The 13,109-nt window shown below is 39.8% G+C and overlaps 1 protein-coding gene across 1 annotated transcript in view; it reads right to left on the bottom strand.

Annotated features, from left to right (window-relative positions):
- Positions 1–9,434, bottom strand: part of LOC103505832 — a 27,965-nt gene extending 18,531 nt beyond the window's left edge. The window contains exons 1-3 of the mRNA XM_026821056.1: positions 9,425–9,434; positions 7,985–8,295; positions 7,314–7,544 (exon numbers count right to left, since the gene is read on the bottom strand). Of these exons, the coding sequence (XP_026676857.1) occupies positions 7,314–7,544; positions 7,985–8,295; positions 9,425–9,434 (552 nt within the window). The remainder of the gene's footprint in view (positions 1–7,313; positions 7,545–7,984; positions 8,296–9,424) is intronic.
- Positions 9,435–13,109: the final 3,675 nt, after the last annotated feature.

Genomic DNA, 13,109 nt, shown 5'->3' on the forward strand with positions numbered 1-13,109 from the left:
AGCTTAACATAGGTGACGCTAAAACCGGTCTTAAATTAACGACTGAAGTGTTATCTAAAACTTTCTTGCTTTGAGTTCCGTGGGTGCGTTTGCTCGGCGAGCTTAACATAGGTGACGCTAAAACCGGTCTTAAATTAACGACTGAAGTGTTATCTAAAGGTCTGTTTTTCATTCCGACGTGGGTGCGATGCGAACCCGACGCGTGTTTTTCATTCCACTTCCCCTACTTTAGCGTCAACGCTGCGTCTTAAACCCTGATGCGGGTCTCGAGTAGCTTCAGGTTCCGCCATATTGTAATTGTATTGAGGGAAATGAAAAAAATCTGGTGTGAACATCACACGACTTTCTATTACATTTGCAGAATACGTAGGTATTTGAAAAGAAATAGAATTTCAGTCAAGGGGACAATTATCAAAGTTCTCTTTTCTAACTTTCCGTCCTCTTTGCTTCTTGAATTTTCTCTTTTCACCGGAGATTTAAACTTTCCGTCCTCTTTGCTTGAGGGTTCTCCACGTTCTCTTTTCTGATTACTTTCTCTTCTGCAAATTCTTCTTCCTTCGTGTTCTCTAAATCTTCTTTTCTAGCGTTCCCTTTTTCTTCTTTGCTATGTATTTACCTACTTTGGAGTTTTTCAACGTCCTCTTTTCTGGCTACTTTTCTTCTCAGTCTCCTCTCTTTCTTCTCCTCTTTTTGCTTTGGAGTTTATCACTTCCTCTTTTCTACATTTTCATCTGCGACTTCTTCTTGCTTCGTATTTTCAAAGTCCTCTTTGCTTCTTTTCCTCTTTTTGGTTACTGAGTAAAGTGAGTAATCCACGTCCTCGTTTCTACTTCCTCCTCTGCGATTTCTTCTTCTTCCACTCCGCCGGCATCTTTTATCACTTCCTCTTTTCTACATTCTCATCTGAGACTTCTTCTTGCCTCGTATTTTCAAAGTCCTCTTTGCTTCTTTCCCTCTTTTTTGGTTACTGAGTAAAGTGAGTAATCCACGTCCTCGTTTCTACTTCCTCCTCTGCGATTTCTTCTTCTTCCACTCCGCCGGCATCGGTACATTCTCCTTGAATCTGCCCAGTATGTTACCAGGAGGTGCATAGTTAGCTACCACTATGACCTTGTGGAAGTCGGAGGAAGCGTTGCGAGATAACCCGAGGCCTACCTCTGTGGTGCCGTTCCAGACTACCTGCGTGAAATGACCTGGGGAAGTAACGAAATGGGATAGGAATGAAGCGAATTTTATTTTAATTTCCTAACTTTAATATCCTCCCCCACTTGAAACGCCTCGATCAATTTTACGACTTGACTCTTGACTTGGACTAGAACCACTAACCTCCAGATCCGAAATCACTACATATGTATTATAGAAATATGCTTGATAGAAAAGCAACTGATATAGGTAAACAGGATTATGGTCTTCGGTCTTCTTAGTTTATTTTGAACTTTGGTGAACCAACTTGGATTGTTTGATCCGCAGACTGCGTTTGACATTGTTATCGAATCTCTGTCATTAACAGAAGGGGTCACATAGCGTACAAAAAGGAGGAAAGGACTTAAACAAAAGAACAACTTTCTACTGTAAATAAAATTAGGGTTAGGTAGCACGCAAAATTTCTCACCTGTAGGATTCCCAGTGGTGAGCGCCTCAAGGGGGGGCTCTAGGTCGAAATACTCTCTGTAGTCTTCTATCTCGTTGTACCAGGCGGTCACAGCTTTCTTTATAGCCTCCTTATCGTCCACGTAGAATGAAGAGGTGTAGAAGAAGATGTTCTCTCCGAACTTGTTATCTGGACGGTGACTGAACTTGTCGGCTTCCAACAGCTGGTTTGCCCAGTCCAGAGCTAGGGCTGACAGCTGAAATTGAAGCATTTTCAAGAGGTTTACAATAATCTTACAACCGCAAAGCTTTTAGCTAAAATCCCTTTAGCGATAATCTATTTCATTTTTTTTCTTTCGAGACGTTTCTTTCAAGACGTCTCGAAAGCAAAAAGAGAAGGAGGACAGGATAGGAGAAAGCCAGCGCAGCGGTTTCGAGAAGAAACCTTAACAGTTTAGGATAAAATTCACTCCGGATGGGACTCACATACCTCCTGTAGATATTATTATGTACCTATAGGTACCTATACCGGTATTTGTCATTAGAGATAAACAATAGACCTCTTGTTATCTTGTTTTAATCTTAGGAAGTAAAATTCGTCTCGGGTTAGCCTAGATTAGATTGCTTTACGCTGGAATTGGGCTACAAATGTACCCATACCTTAGGTAGGCACTCGAATGGACTATTATCTATTTTTATTATTGGTCTTTTTAAATGGGTTTAAAGTAATCTTTTGTCTGGGAGATTCGAAAGCGCTAGCTCGCGGGTTCGATTTCCGCCCGGGGCGGATTTTATCCTGGACGGATAATGTTCGGCTTTCTCCTAACCTGCATATATATCTTAATTATCTCTTCCATTTCGGGACGATAAGATCTTAGCAGTTACCGTTCCCTCTATCAAACCTAAAAAAAAAAAAAAAAAAAAAACTTTAAAATATATTTTTCTCTAACTAGTAAAGTTAGTAAGCTGCTGGGTTCACTTGGAAAACAGCCCCCCCTGGGGGTCCTCAAAAAAGCCCATGGGTCTAAAAACTTAACTATGAAAATTCCTTGATTTGTCGACCATTTTCAACAAATTTCATTTTTATCGGACAAAAGTTGTTGACAAAAATGAAGCGAACATGATTGAGAGCAAAAATACTCGGTCCAAAAATATTTCCAGAAATACTCGGTCCATACCTATCCTCAGAAGTTTGACGTCAAAACAGCTATTTTATAAGGTTATGCAATGTTTTTAAAAAGGTTTTTCTCTGCAATATTACGTCATAACTTTCACAAAGTTCGAAAGAGAAATTGCGAAAGTTTTTGGTACGTGGTTCTGGCTTCCTTATCACAGGAGAGTGTGGGTTCAATCCTCATTTGTGGAATGAAGATGTGAAAGGCTCAGTCTATTTTTTTATTATTATTTTTAATGGTCAACCGAAATGTCGTAGCGATGGTTGTCGTTGACGTGAACTTCTTGCCGATTCGAGACTCTTCGGTGCAACCTCAAGTGAAACAGACGAGTTTCATCAATGAACTGTCATCAATGACGGTGTGTCATCAATTAATTCATCGGAAATTTCATTACTAAGGCGGATTTCACATCTAGACCGCAACTTGTAGTATCCTACGTTCCTACGGCGTTTGTGCCAGTTCCTTTGATAGCAAACTTCCACACACGTGACTTAAGAAGTTAATCTCCCATTCTCCCTTCGGTTCAAGTCCCTGCCAAGTCCGAGCTTTTGGGTTTTTGGCTTCAAATTAGAAATGCATTCCGCTTCTACAAGTTTTGCTCCAGAGGGAGTGAAGAGGGTGCACAGAGGATTGTGATTGCAGTCCTAATGTTGACAAAGGAAAAGTTCAGAGCCCTTTCAGTCCCCTTGGACTTCAGAAACCTGACCTAACTAGTTTTTTTTTTTTTTTTTTTTTTTTTTTTAAAAAACTGAGTAAACGATCAAACAAATCACACAGCAATGGGAGTAGACCACCCAAAAAACTAGCTCTTACCCCCAAAGAGTATTTTTGTTTTATATATAAAAGATGAGTGTTTCACCGCCGTTTTTATTTCGTAGCGATGAAACAACTGCTACATTGGACGCTTGTGGTCTGTGTCGAAGACTGCCTGCATGCCCATCCCGTAGTATGCCTCTCATCAGATGGGCGAGAAGAGACACAATACTTCCCATTTAGGTGCTGGGTCAACACGAGAACACCAGAAAGTAACCCGTTGAAATATTTGCAATCGAAAAACGAGTACAAACTTTTGTCGATGGTGGGATTCGAACCCGGGACCTTCTGCATGGCAAGCAAGCACGTTACCACTGGACCAACCGTGCCCCCGTCATTACAGGTATAATGACTTATGGTAGTAAGCCCGGGACCCAATTGGTAGTTGGACCCTCAAAACCCCAGGACCCAACTGGTAGTCAACCAACTTAAGAAAAAAGGTCATGGGACCCAACTGGCGTTCTTCCCAGAGAACAGGTTTTATTTACAATGACTTGAAAGATTTAAAGAATAGTTGACCTTTTTTAAAACAATAGATTTACCACGAATTGGGGTCGTTTGACAAAATTATTTTTCACAATAGCTTTTACTCTTCACAGTAAAAGCTATTGTGTTCTTCTTTTCAAGATGAATCTTCACAAAGTTACGTCAGAATCTATCAATATGTAAAATTATTTTTCTAGAAATAATTCAATGGTTTATGACTTTATTATGAATGAGTTACCTATTGTGGGACTCTCGTGGGGCAACCTCTATGTCAGCCATTAACATTCTTAACTTTTTTATATATAAATATGTAGCAGCCAGCTAAGTCTTCCTCCACTACATCCCAAAATATTGCTCCTGGACTGAGGAGCTCCAGTCCTATCCGAGTCCTGTTAGAGATCCCTACGAATATAGTCTTGCGGTCGGGAAGTTGTGAGGTTTTTGTATATAAACTATTGTTTTATTATTATCACTTGATATTGTTAAGCTGTATTACCTTTTCACTTATTATGTGATTTACCTCCTCGTTCCTTTAAATTATTGTATCTAAATAAACCTAAGTTGATCGTTTCATTGTAAAGACCGTGTTCCTTGTTTTATTTTTAAATCATAAGTAGTGTACTAGTGATGTCAGAGTGGGAAATAGAAGAAACCAGTCACTCTCTCCCACATATATATTTAACTTTTCCATCTTTTGTAATGTCAAAACCTTTGTTGTATTTATTATTGATGTTAATAAATGAGGCCTTTTTAAACTGTTGGCATAATGGGACTTTTTAGTCTTAGCCGACAGTAAAAATAAGGTATATCAAATAAATAAATAAGATAGGTAACCAACCTCAGTGGTGCAGTGTTTAACGCGTTGGACTTTGAATCTGGAAGTTGGTAGTTCGAGTCCAAGTCAAGTCATAAAATTTATCTAGGTGTAACAATTTTGGAACGATATTTGTGACAAGCATTTAAATTTTGAATAAAAAAGGTCTACCAAATAATCTACTTACATCACCCTTCAGGAACAGGTCCAACGCCTGACGGGGACTCCCCTGTTTCTCCTTCACCTTACTCTGTATTCTGACGTCACAATGTCCCCCTACGTCACACACTAGGTCGTACACATACACCGCGCCCTCTGGTGATTTTATCTTGAAGCTCACGTGCTGTTTCTGCCCGTACAGAATCGCTTCGTATAGGGCGTGAAAGATGTCCCCTACGCCACTGCCGAGGTCGAAGGGGTCGTCAGCAGCTCTCGATTGTAAATCCGCCTCTGAGGAATCTACCGGTAGCTGACTGGTTCGGAGCTTGATATCTGGGAAATGTAGAGGCAGAAACAAATCGTAACAACATCAGAAAACGGTGTCAAAATTTTAGAAAAAAAACAGTCCCAAACCAAAAGGAACTCAGAGAAAACATCTAGGGTACCGGAAGCCCAACTGAGTGACGGCTCCGGAACTCTAATATGGAACTCCGCATCAGGAAGCTCGACATTTTGCAATAATTAAAAACAAATATGAAATATCATAATTATTGCAAAATTATCATTCGGAGGCCGAGGCATACCTTAAACATGTGCCTCGTTCGAAATCTTGCCATGTGACTTTGAAAAGTGAGAACTTGAGATACCTCACGTTGACATTTTTTAAAGAAGTTTGATAGAGGGAACTGTAACTGCTAAGGTCTTATCGTCCCGAAATCGAAGAGAGAAGGAAGACAGGATAGAAGAAAGCCAGCCGTTCCGAGAACGAACATCATTCGTTCAGGATAAATTCCGCCCCGGGCGGAAATCGAAACCGCGGGCTAGCGCTTACAAGGCAGACGCGCTACCTGGGCTGGTAACTTTAGGAAAATTCGCTAAGCTGGCCATATGTCTTTGAAGAGTGAGAACTTGAGAAAAATTGCTGAAATATATGTAGAACCCACATGTTGATCAGTGGGGAGTCCGCAGTCAACATTCAAAAGTCAAACCAGATGACCGCTACCTCAGGAGCTTGTCAGTAATTCAGTCAGGAATATAATGGTTCTTAGAACCTTTAACCTGACCAGAATAGCTACCATTAGTACCCATCACTTGCTAATCCCCCTACCTTGACCTTATAGGTTACTACGACTAGATCTTGATATTCATGCTACAAATGCAACCAGCACTAATTAACGCCATGTATAGGGTGCTACAGAATAATCTGGCAGCAGGCTGGGGGGGACTTTAAACAGGGAGAATACCAGACTGAAATTTCCCGTGATAAAGAAATAGCAAAGGTTGGTGTGAAGGACATCCATTCGTAATTTTTTTTTGTAGCCAAAACCAAACGTCATGCCGAAATTAATCATCGATCTACGTCGGCTGAAACCGTCCTCACTGCCTTGACAATATGGAACCTTTTGAGCCAGGGTGGTGTTTGGAGTAGTCTGGATGTTAAATCTAATAGTTGTCTAAAAACTGAGTAAACGATCAGACTTTAGGTAGAGCCACACTATCACGTGAGCTCATGGGGAGTCACAAAGATGTAGGTCAAAGTTTCCTCATAATATTGTAGGTAATTTCGTTCATCCCTCACGTCATGTGACGTGATAATAGTGTGTTTTTACCTTTTGAGTCAGGGTGGTGTTTGGAGTAGTCTGGATGTTAAATCTAATAGTTGTCTAAGAACTGAGTAAACGGTCAAACACATCACAAAGCAATGGGAGTAGACCACCCAAAAAACTAGCTCTTACCCCCAAAGAGCAGGTATTTTTTGTTTTCAACATCCAGCAACGGTTAGCGAAAAAAGTTAAACCCCGCCGGGAATCGAACCCGGGATCTCCGGTGTACAAGCGTAGTGTGATACCCACTCGGGCACGGAGAAAATTGAATGTTTCTCTCACTTTTTTCTCCAAAGCCAAAGGCTGCGCACCATGGTGCTCCCTCAGTTTATTGTGAGCTTGGAGCACTTCGCGCACGAACTCAGCTTTCTTCTCCTCACTAAAATCCTTCATCTTGAACGTATTGATATTGTCCACCAGGTTCAGCCTCTCATTTATACCTTTCAGCGATTGGAGAATGGCGGAGCTTAGGTTTTGAACTTTCAGATCCGGCTGAATGAATTGAACTTCACCCTGGGAAAAGAAGATGCGTTACCGCTTTTTTGTTTTCAATATCCAGCAACGGTTAGCGAAAAAAGTTCAACCCCGCCGGGAATCGAACACGGGATCTCCGGTGTACAAGCGTAGTGTGATACCCACTCGGGCACGGATAAAATTGAATGTTTCTCTCACCTTTTTCTCCAAAGCCAAAGGCTCCGCACCATGGTGCTCCCTCAGTTTATTGTGAGCTTGGAGCACTTCACGCACAAACTCAGCTTTCTTCTCCTCACTGAACTCCTTCATCTTGAACGTATTGATATTGTCTACCAGGTTCAGCCTCTCATTTATGCCTTTCAGCGATTGGAGAATGGCGGAGCTTAGGTTTTGAACTTTCAGATCCGGCTGAATGAATTGAACTTCACCCTGGGAAAAGAAGAGGCGACTAAAGAACTACCTAGGCGACTAAAGTAACTGTATTATCTATTTTCCTTGAAGATACTGATGAAATTTATAAATAGGTACCTAAATCTTGACTGAAAAAATAGTAAAAATATAGACTCAATATAGACTACCTCTGTGGCCAAGCGGTTAAGAGTAAACTATCTCAACCCGGAGATTCTTCTGGGTTCGAATTCCGTTCCGCGGGCGAAGCGGAAATTTTTCAATCAACCTTTTCCTAAGATAGGTAACCAACCTCAGTGGTGCAGTGGTTAACGCGTTGAACTTTGAATCTGGAAGTTGGTAGTTCGAGTTCGAGTCCAAGTCAAGTCATAAAATTTATCTAGGTGTAATCATTGGGGAACGATATTTGTGACAAGCATTTAAATTTTGAATAAAAAAGGTCTACCAAACAATGTACTTACATCACCCTTCAGGAACAGGTCCAACGCCTGCCGCGGACTCCCCTGCTTCTCCTTCACCTTACTCTGTATTCTGACGTCACAATGTCCTCCTACGTCACACACTAGGTCGTACACATACACGGCGCCCTCTGGTGATTTTATCTTGAAGCTCACGTGCTGTTTCTGTCCGTACAGAATCGCTTCGTATAGGGCGTGAAAGATGTCCCCTACGCCACTGTTCAGGTCGAAGGGATCGTCAGCAGCTCTCGGTTGTAAATCCGCCTCTGAGGAATCCGGCTCTGTCGATAGCTGACCGGTTCGGAGCTTGATATCTGGGAAATGTACAGTACTGAACCAGAAACTCTCGCCGATTGTGTCATTGTAAGTATCTATTATTGGCTTCGTTAGGTCTTATTTGCACTTATAATTATGTGTGTTTGCAATAATTATAAACAAATATGAAAAATCATAATAATTTCAAAATTATCATTTGTAGAAATATCTTAAACATGTGCCTCTCGTTAGAAAACTTGCCATGTGACTTTGAAAAGTGAGAACTCACGTTGACATTTTTTAAAGAAGTTTGATATTATAGAGGGAACTGTAACTGCTAAGGTCTAATCGTCCCGAAATCGAAGAGAGAAGGAACACAGGATAGAAGAAAGCCAGCCGTTCCGAGAACGAACATCATTCGTTCAGGATAAAATCCGCCCCGGGCCGAAACCGCGGGCTAGCGCTTACAAGGCAGACGTGCTACCTAGGCTGGTAAATTTACTAAAATTCGCTAAGCTGGCCAATCTGGCCATATACCTATCTTTGAATAGTGAGAACTTGAGAAAAATTGCTGAAATATAAAACCCACATGTTGATCAGTGCTTGGAAGCCCATAGTCAACATTCAAAAGTCAAACCAGATGACCGCTACCTCAGGAGCTTGTCAGTAATTCAGTCAGGATTATAATGGTTATTAGAACCTTTAACCTGACCAGAATAGCTACCATTAGTACCCATCACTTGCTAATCCCCCTACCTTGACCCTGTAGGTTACTACGACTAGATCTTGATATTCATGCTACAAATGCAACCAGCACTAATTAACGCCATGTACAGGGTGGTACAGAATAATCTGGCAGCTGGCTGGGGGGAACTTTAAACAGGGAGGATACCAGACTGAAATTTTCCTTGACAAAGAAATAGTAATGGTTGGTGTGAAGGACATCCATTCGTAAATTTTTTGTAGCCAAAACCAAACGTCATGCCGAAATTAATCATCGATCTACGTCGGCTGAAACCGTCCTCACTGCCTTGACAATATGGATTCACCTCGTCGATCGACGGCTGTCGACTATGTGCGGACACAGCTGTGAGGGAAAAAATGAATAGCTCATCCTCAAAAGGGAATTTAGCTACAAAAAGAAGAACAAAGAATGAAAAACATCTTATGTCATCGATCGACACCCGCCTTCATACATTAAGGAGAGATGTAGCCCCGCGCGTCACAAATGTAAACCGTTTTCTTCTCGACCCTGTAGGAATAGCTTTTGCTAAAACACATTCAATATTGCTAAGATGAGCTAAAGCCATACAAGTTGGCTTAATGGTGAGTAATTAGTTATACCTTAGCAGTTACAGTTCCCTCTGTCAATCCTCTTCATTGGGTCATTGGTGAAATCCAACATTATGGTTAACGTTCACAATAGTGGCCAATAAGTTTAATTAAAAAAATATTAAACTACCTAAGTGGTGAACTTAAGGAACCCGCCTATGACTGACCCTGTATTTGGTCTGATAAAAAAACATGCTCCACGAGAGCAGGCAGAGAAAGAGAGAGAGAGAGATCGCAAGGCAATGTAACCATGTTTTTTTCAATAGAGTCAGTGCGATCCGAGGTACCGTACGAAAAAGAAAAAATAATATATAAAAAAATAATAATAATAATAAATAAGAAATAGGTAATAATAAAAAATAATATTCAGAATAACAAAAAAATAATAACAAAATAGGTAACATCCTATCCTATGACCTGTTAGAGAAAATAACCCCACTAGAAAAAGTTGTGAAAGAAATTGATAAACCAAAAAAGAAGTTGAAAGGATCTGGAAAAGTGAAAGAAAAAAGAATAATTATTACTTTAAATAAAAAAAGAAATTACATTATCTATCAATAAATGAAAAGTTCAGTTTCAAAGAAAGTAAATAAATAAGTTCGTTTTTTAAACAGTAAATAACAAAAAGTTGACTTGGCCAAAAAAGATATCGCGAAAAATACCAAAGCCCGAATGTAAAACGTGTCAAATAGAGAGTGAGTGCTTTTGCAGAACAAGAAGTTAAAACTGTTAAAAGATCTAAACTAAGTACCTATACCAATCAACATTAACCAACAAATTAACATCACACTAACCAGTTCACTCCTTAAAACATTTTTCTGGATTACAAAATCAAACATCAAAATTATATTAATATCCAAGAGGTACAAACCAAATAAAAGTAAAAATATTAACTGCATATTTTATTATAATTACTTTTCCTGCTAAATGCCGTTTACATAAAATTGTCTGGTATTATTTGCATTTCTTTTGCGGGTATCCACAGTTGGTTTGAAACGGTATTTTTGGATCGCGTCTCTTTCTCTGCCGATTTTGTGTCCTAATATTTTTAATAACTTTGCCAATTAAATCTACCATTTGCCCAATATCGACCATCATTCGGTCAAGATCGGTTTCTTCAGTTCGGTTATCATTGTTTGCAACTTTTTAAATACTTCTTTGGTAATCTTTTTTTCAAATACCTCTCAGGCATGACTCATTGTTTTTAACTTTTTTTTCAATTCTTTAGCTCTTTTCGTTATAGATTCTGCACTGATCTGGTGATTCTGTTGAGTGCTTTGTGTTGAAATAATTAGTTCGTCTAATAAATAAGTAATCTAATTGTGTTGGATAACATCGGATAGTTGGATTGCCATTGGATTCCAGTTGGACCTCGTATTTTGGACCAGCTTTGCTTTGATGACTCCGGGAAAGAGGTAATCTAATCTCATTACCAAATTAAACCCCCAATCCTTCCAACACCGTGAGCTTTCTCACGGACACAGAAAGCAGAGCAAATTACCTAATTCGTGCACATGCACACGAAATCGTGCATTTTTCACGATTTCGTGTGCATTTCTAAAAATGACTCGGGAGGTCACGGCCCACCTAAATATGGGCCTGTTCACACTTAAACTTGAAGTTTAAGTGTGAACAGGCCCATAAGACTATGTAGCCATCAACATGAAAAGTGTCGTATACTACAAGTTGCAGTCTAGATGTGAAATCTGCCTAATAGAGACCGTGTAGCTATAACTAGTTTACGACGTTTAAGTGTACCAGTTTTCTCACGAGTCACTGAAGTTAAGGAACTTCATGCATGGTTGATTTCTGGACGGGTGACAAACTGACGTCAAGGAATGTTGGGTTTGCCATTTAGTTCTAGACTAATCTAGACTTTAGAAGTTTAGACGGATTAGCATCTAGGTTTCTAGACTTTCTAGATCTGGGTGATCATGTTTTGCTGGCGTAGAGGACTTGGGCACTTAAGGTGCTCTCAGTAGTCTGACACCCATATTTATGAACAAAATGCTGGCTCTTAAGTTCGTGCTAAGCATAGTCTCAAGGCATTTGATTGGTCAATTTTGACTTGAGACTGATCTAAGAACGATCATTCTTGTTCATAAATATGGGTGTGAGTCTCTGGGGGATAATTGAATGGCTAAGAGGCAGAGCGGACCAAGTCCAAAAAAAAAGCGTTTTGAGATAAATGGAGTCAAAGTTTAGAACTAGTCAGAGTTTTAATAGAGACGACAATTTTATTTTGGCTCTCATTTGAATACAACACTAAATTAAAGTCATCAACCAATTAATTAAAAAAAAAAAAAAAAAAAAAAAAAAAATTTTTTTCCCAGAAATAGAGGAAAAGGAAGAAGAAATAGAGGAAAAGGAAGAAGAAATGGAGGAAAAGGAAGAAGAAATGGAGGAACAGGAAGAGAGGAAAAGGAAGAAGAAATAGAGGAAAAGGTAGAAGAAATGGAGGAAAAGGAAGAAGAAATGGAGGAAAAGGAAGCAGAAATAGAGGAAAAGGAAGCAGAAATAGAGGAAAAGGAAGAGGAGAAAATAAATAGGTTGAAGAGGGAAGATCAAAAGAAGAAGTAGGAGAGGAAGAAGAGGATTGATTAAAAAAAGAAGAGGAAGAAGACGGAAAGAAAGAAGAAGTGTACAAAAAGGGTTCTTAGATACAGAAAACAAACACACAATTTTAACCTTTTGCGTACAGAATCAATTTCATCAGAATCGCTCTTACGGTAGGATTCATGTCCTACATGAACCTTAAGCGTTGTTGTTACAGTCGGATGTAAACAAAACATTTTTTTCAAATACGGTAGGATTCATGTGAGACATGAAACCTCCGAAAAGCGATTTGTGGTAGGCTTCATGTCACACATGAAATTGTTCCCTCGCTTTTAATTTATTTTCTTTTTTTCCTAGTTGAGATAGAAACATCTGGTTTTTTTTTGTCTTCTTCGGAAATCTTCGGACTATAATTCCGAATGCTTTGGAATCATAATAAACAAACACCGGCTTTTCAGTCTGCATTTGAAAGGAGCAAAAGATACACAAGTTCCTAGGCACGTCCTACCGTAACGCCTCCTATCTGTAAAAATCAAGCCGACCGTAGCGAGTAAATCTGTAGCTTCATGCTGGACATGAATCCTACCGTATCGCCAGATTCAAGTTATATTTCTCCTACCATAATGGCGGAACCATGATTTCATGTGACACATGAATCTGTCCGCAAAAGGTTAAAATGTACAAACCTCTGTTGATGTTGTACAGAGAAATAGGAGATGCAGTAGTCACAGAAGATTTAAAGCCAGCAATTTAGCTACGTTTGACACACAATAATGGTTATGAAGTCATTTGATACATCTTTTCCCCAACAGGACATTGGAGGTTAAGCAACATGTCAATATCTGGATCATGGTCAATATCTGGACGGGAGGGCGGGGACTAGTTGACACATTTTCACAACCATCCCTCATATAATATCTGGAAGCTCATCTTTCTACCCTCAGGCGATTTCATCTGCCTCTACTTCGTGGTGTCTTTCAGACGA

This window comes from Diaphorina citri, unplaced genomic scaffold (genome assembly GCF_000475195.1).
Source record: "Diaphorina citri unplaced genomic scaffold, Diaci psyllid genome assembly version 1.1 scaffold197, whole genome shotgun sequence".
Taxonomy (NCBI): domain Eukaryota; kingdom Metazoa; phylum Arthropoda; class Insecta; order Hemiptera; family Psyllidae; genus Diaphorina; species Diaphorina citri.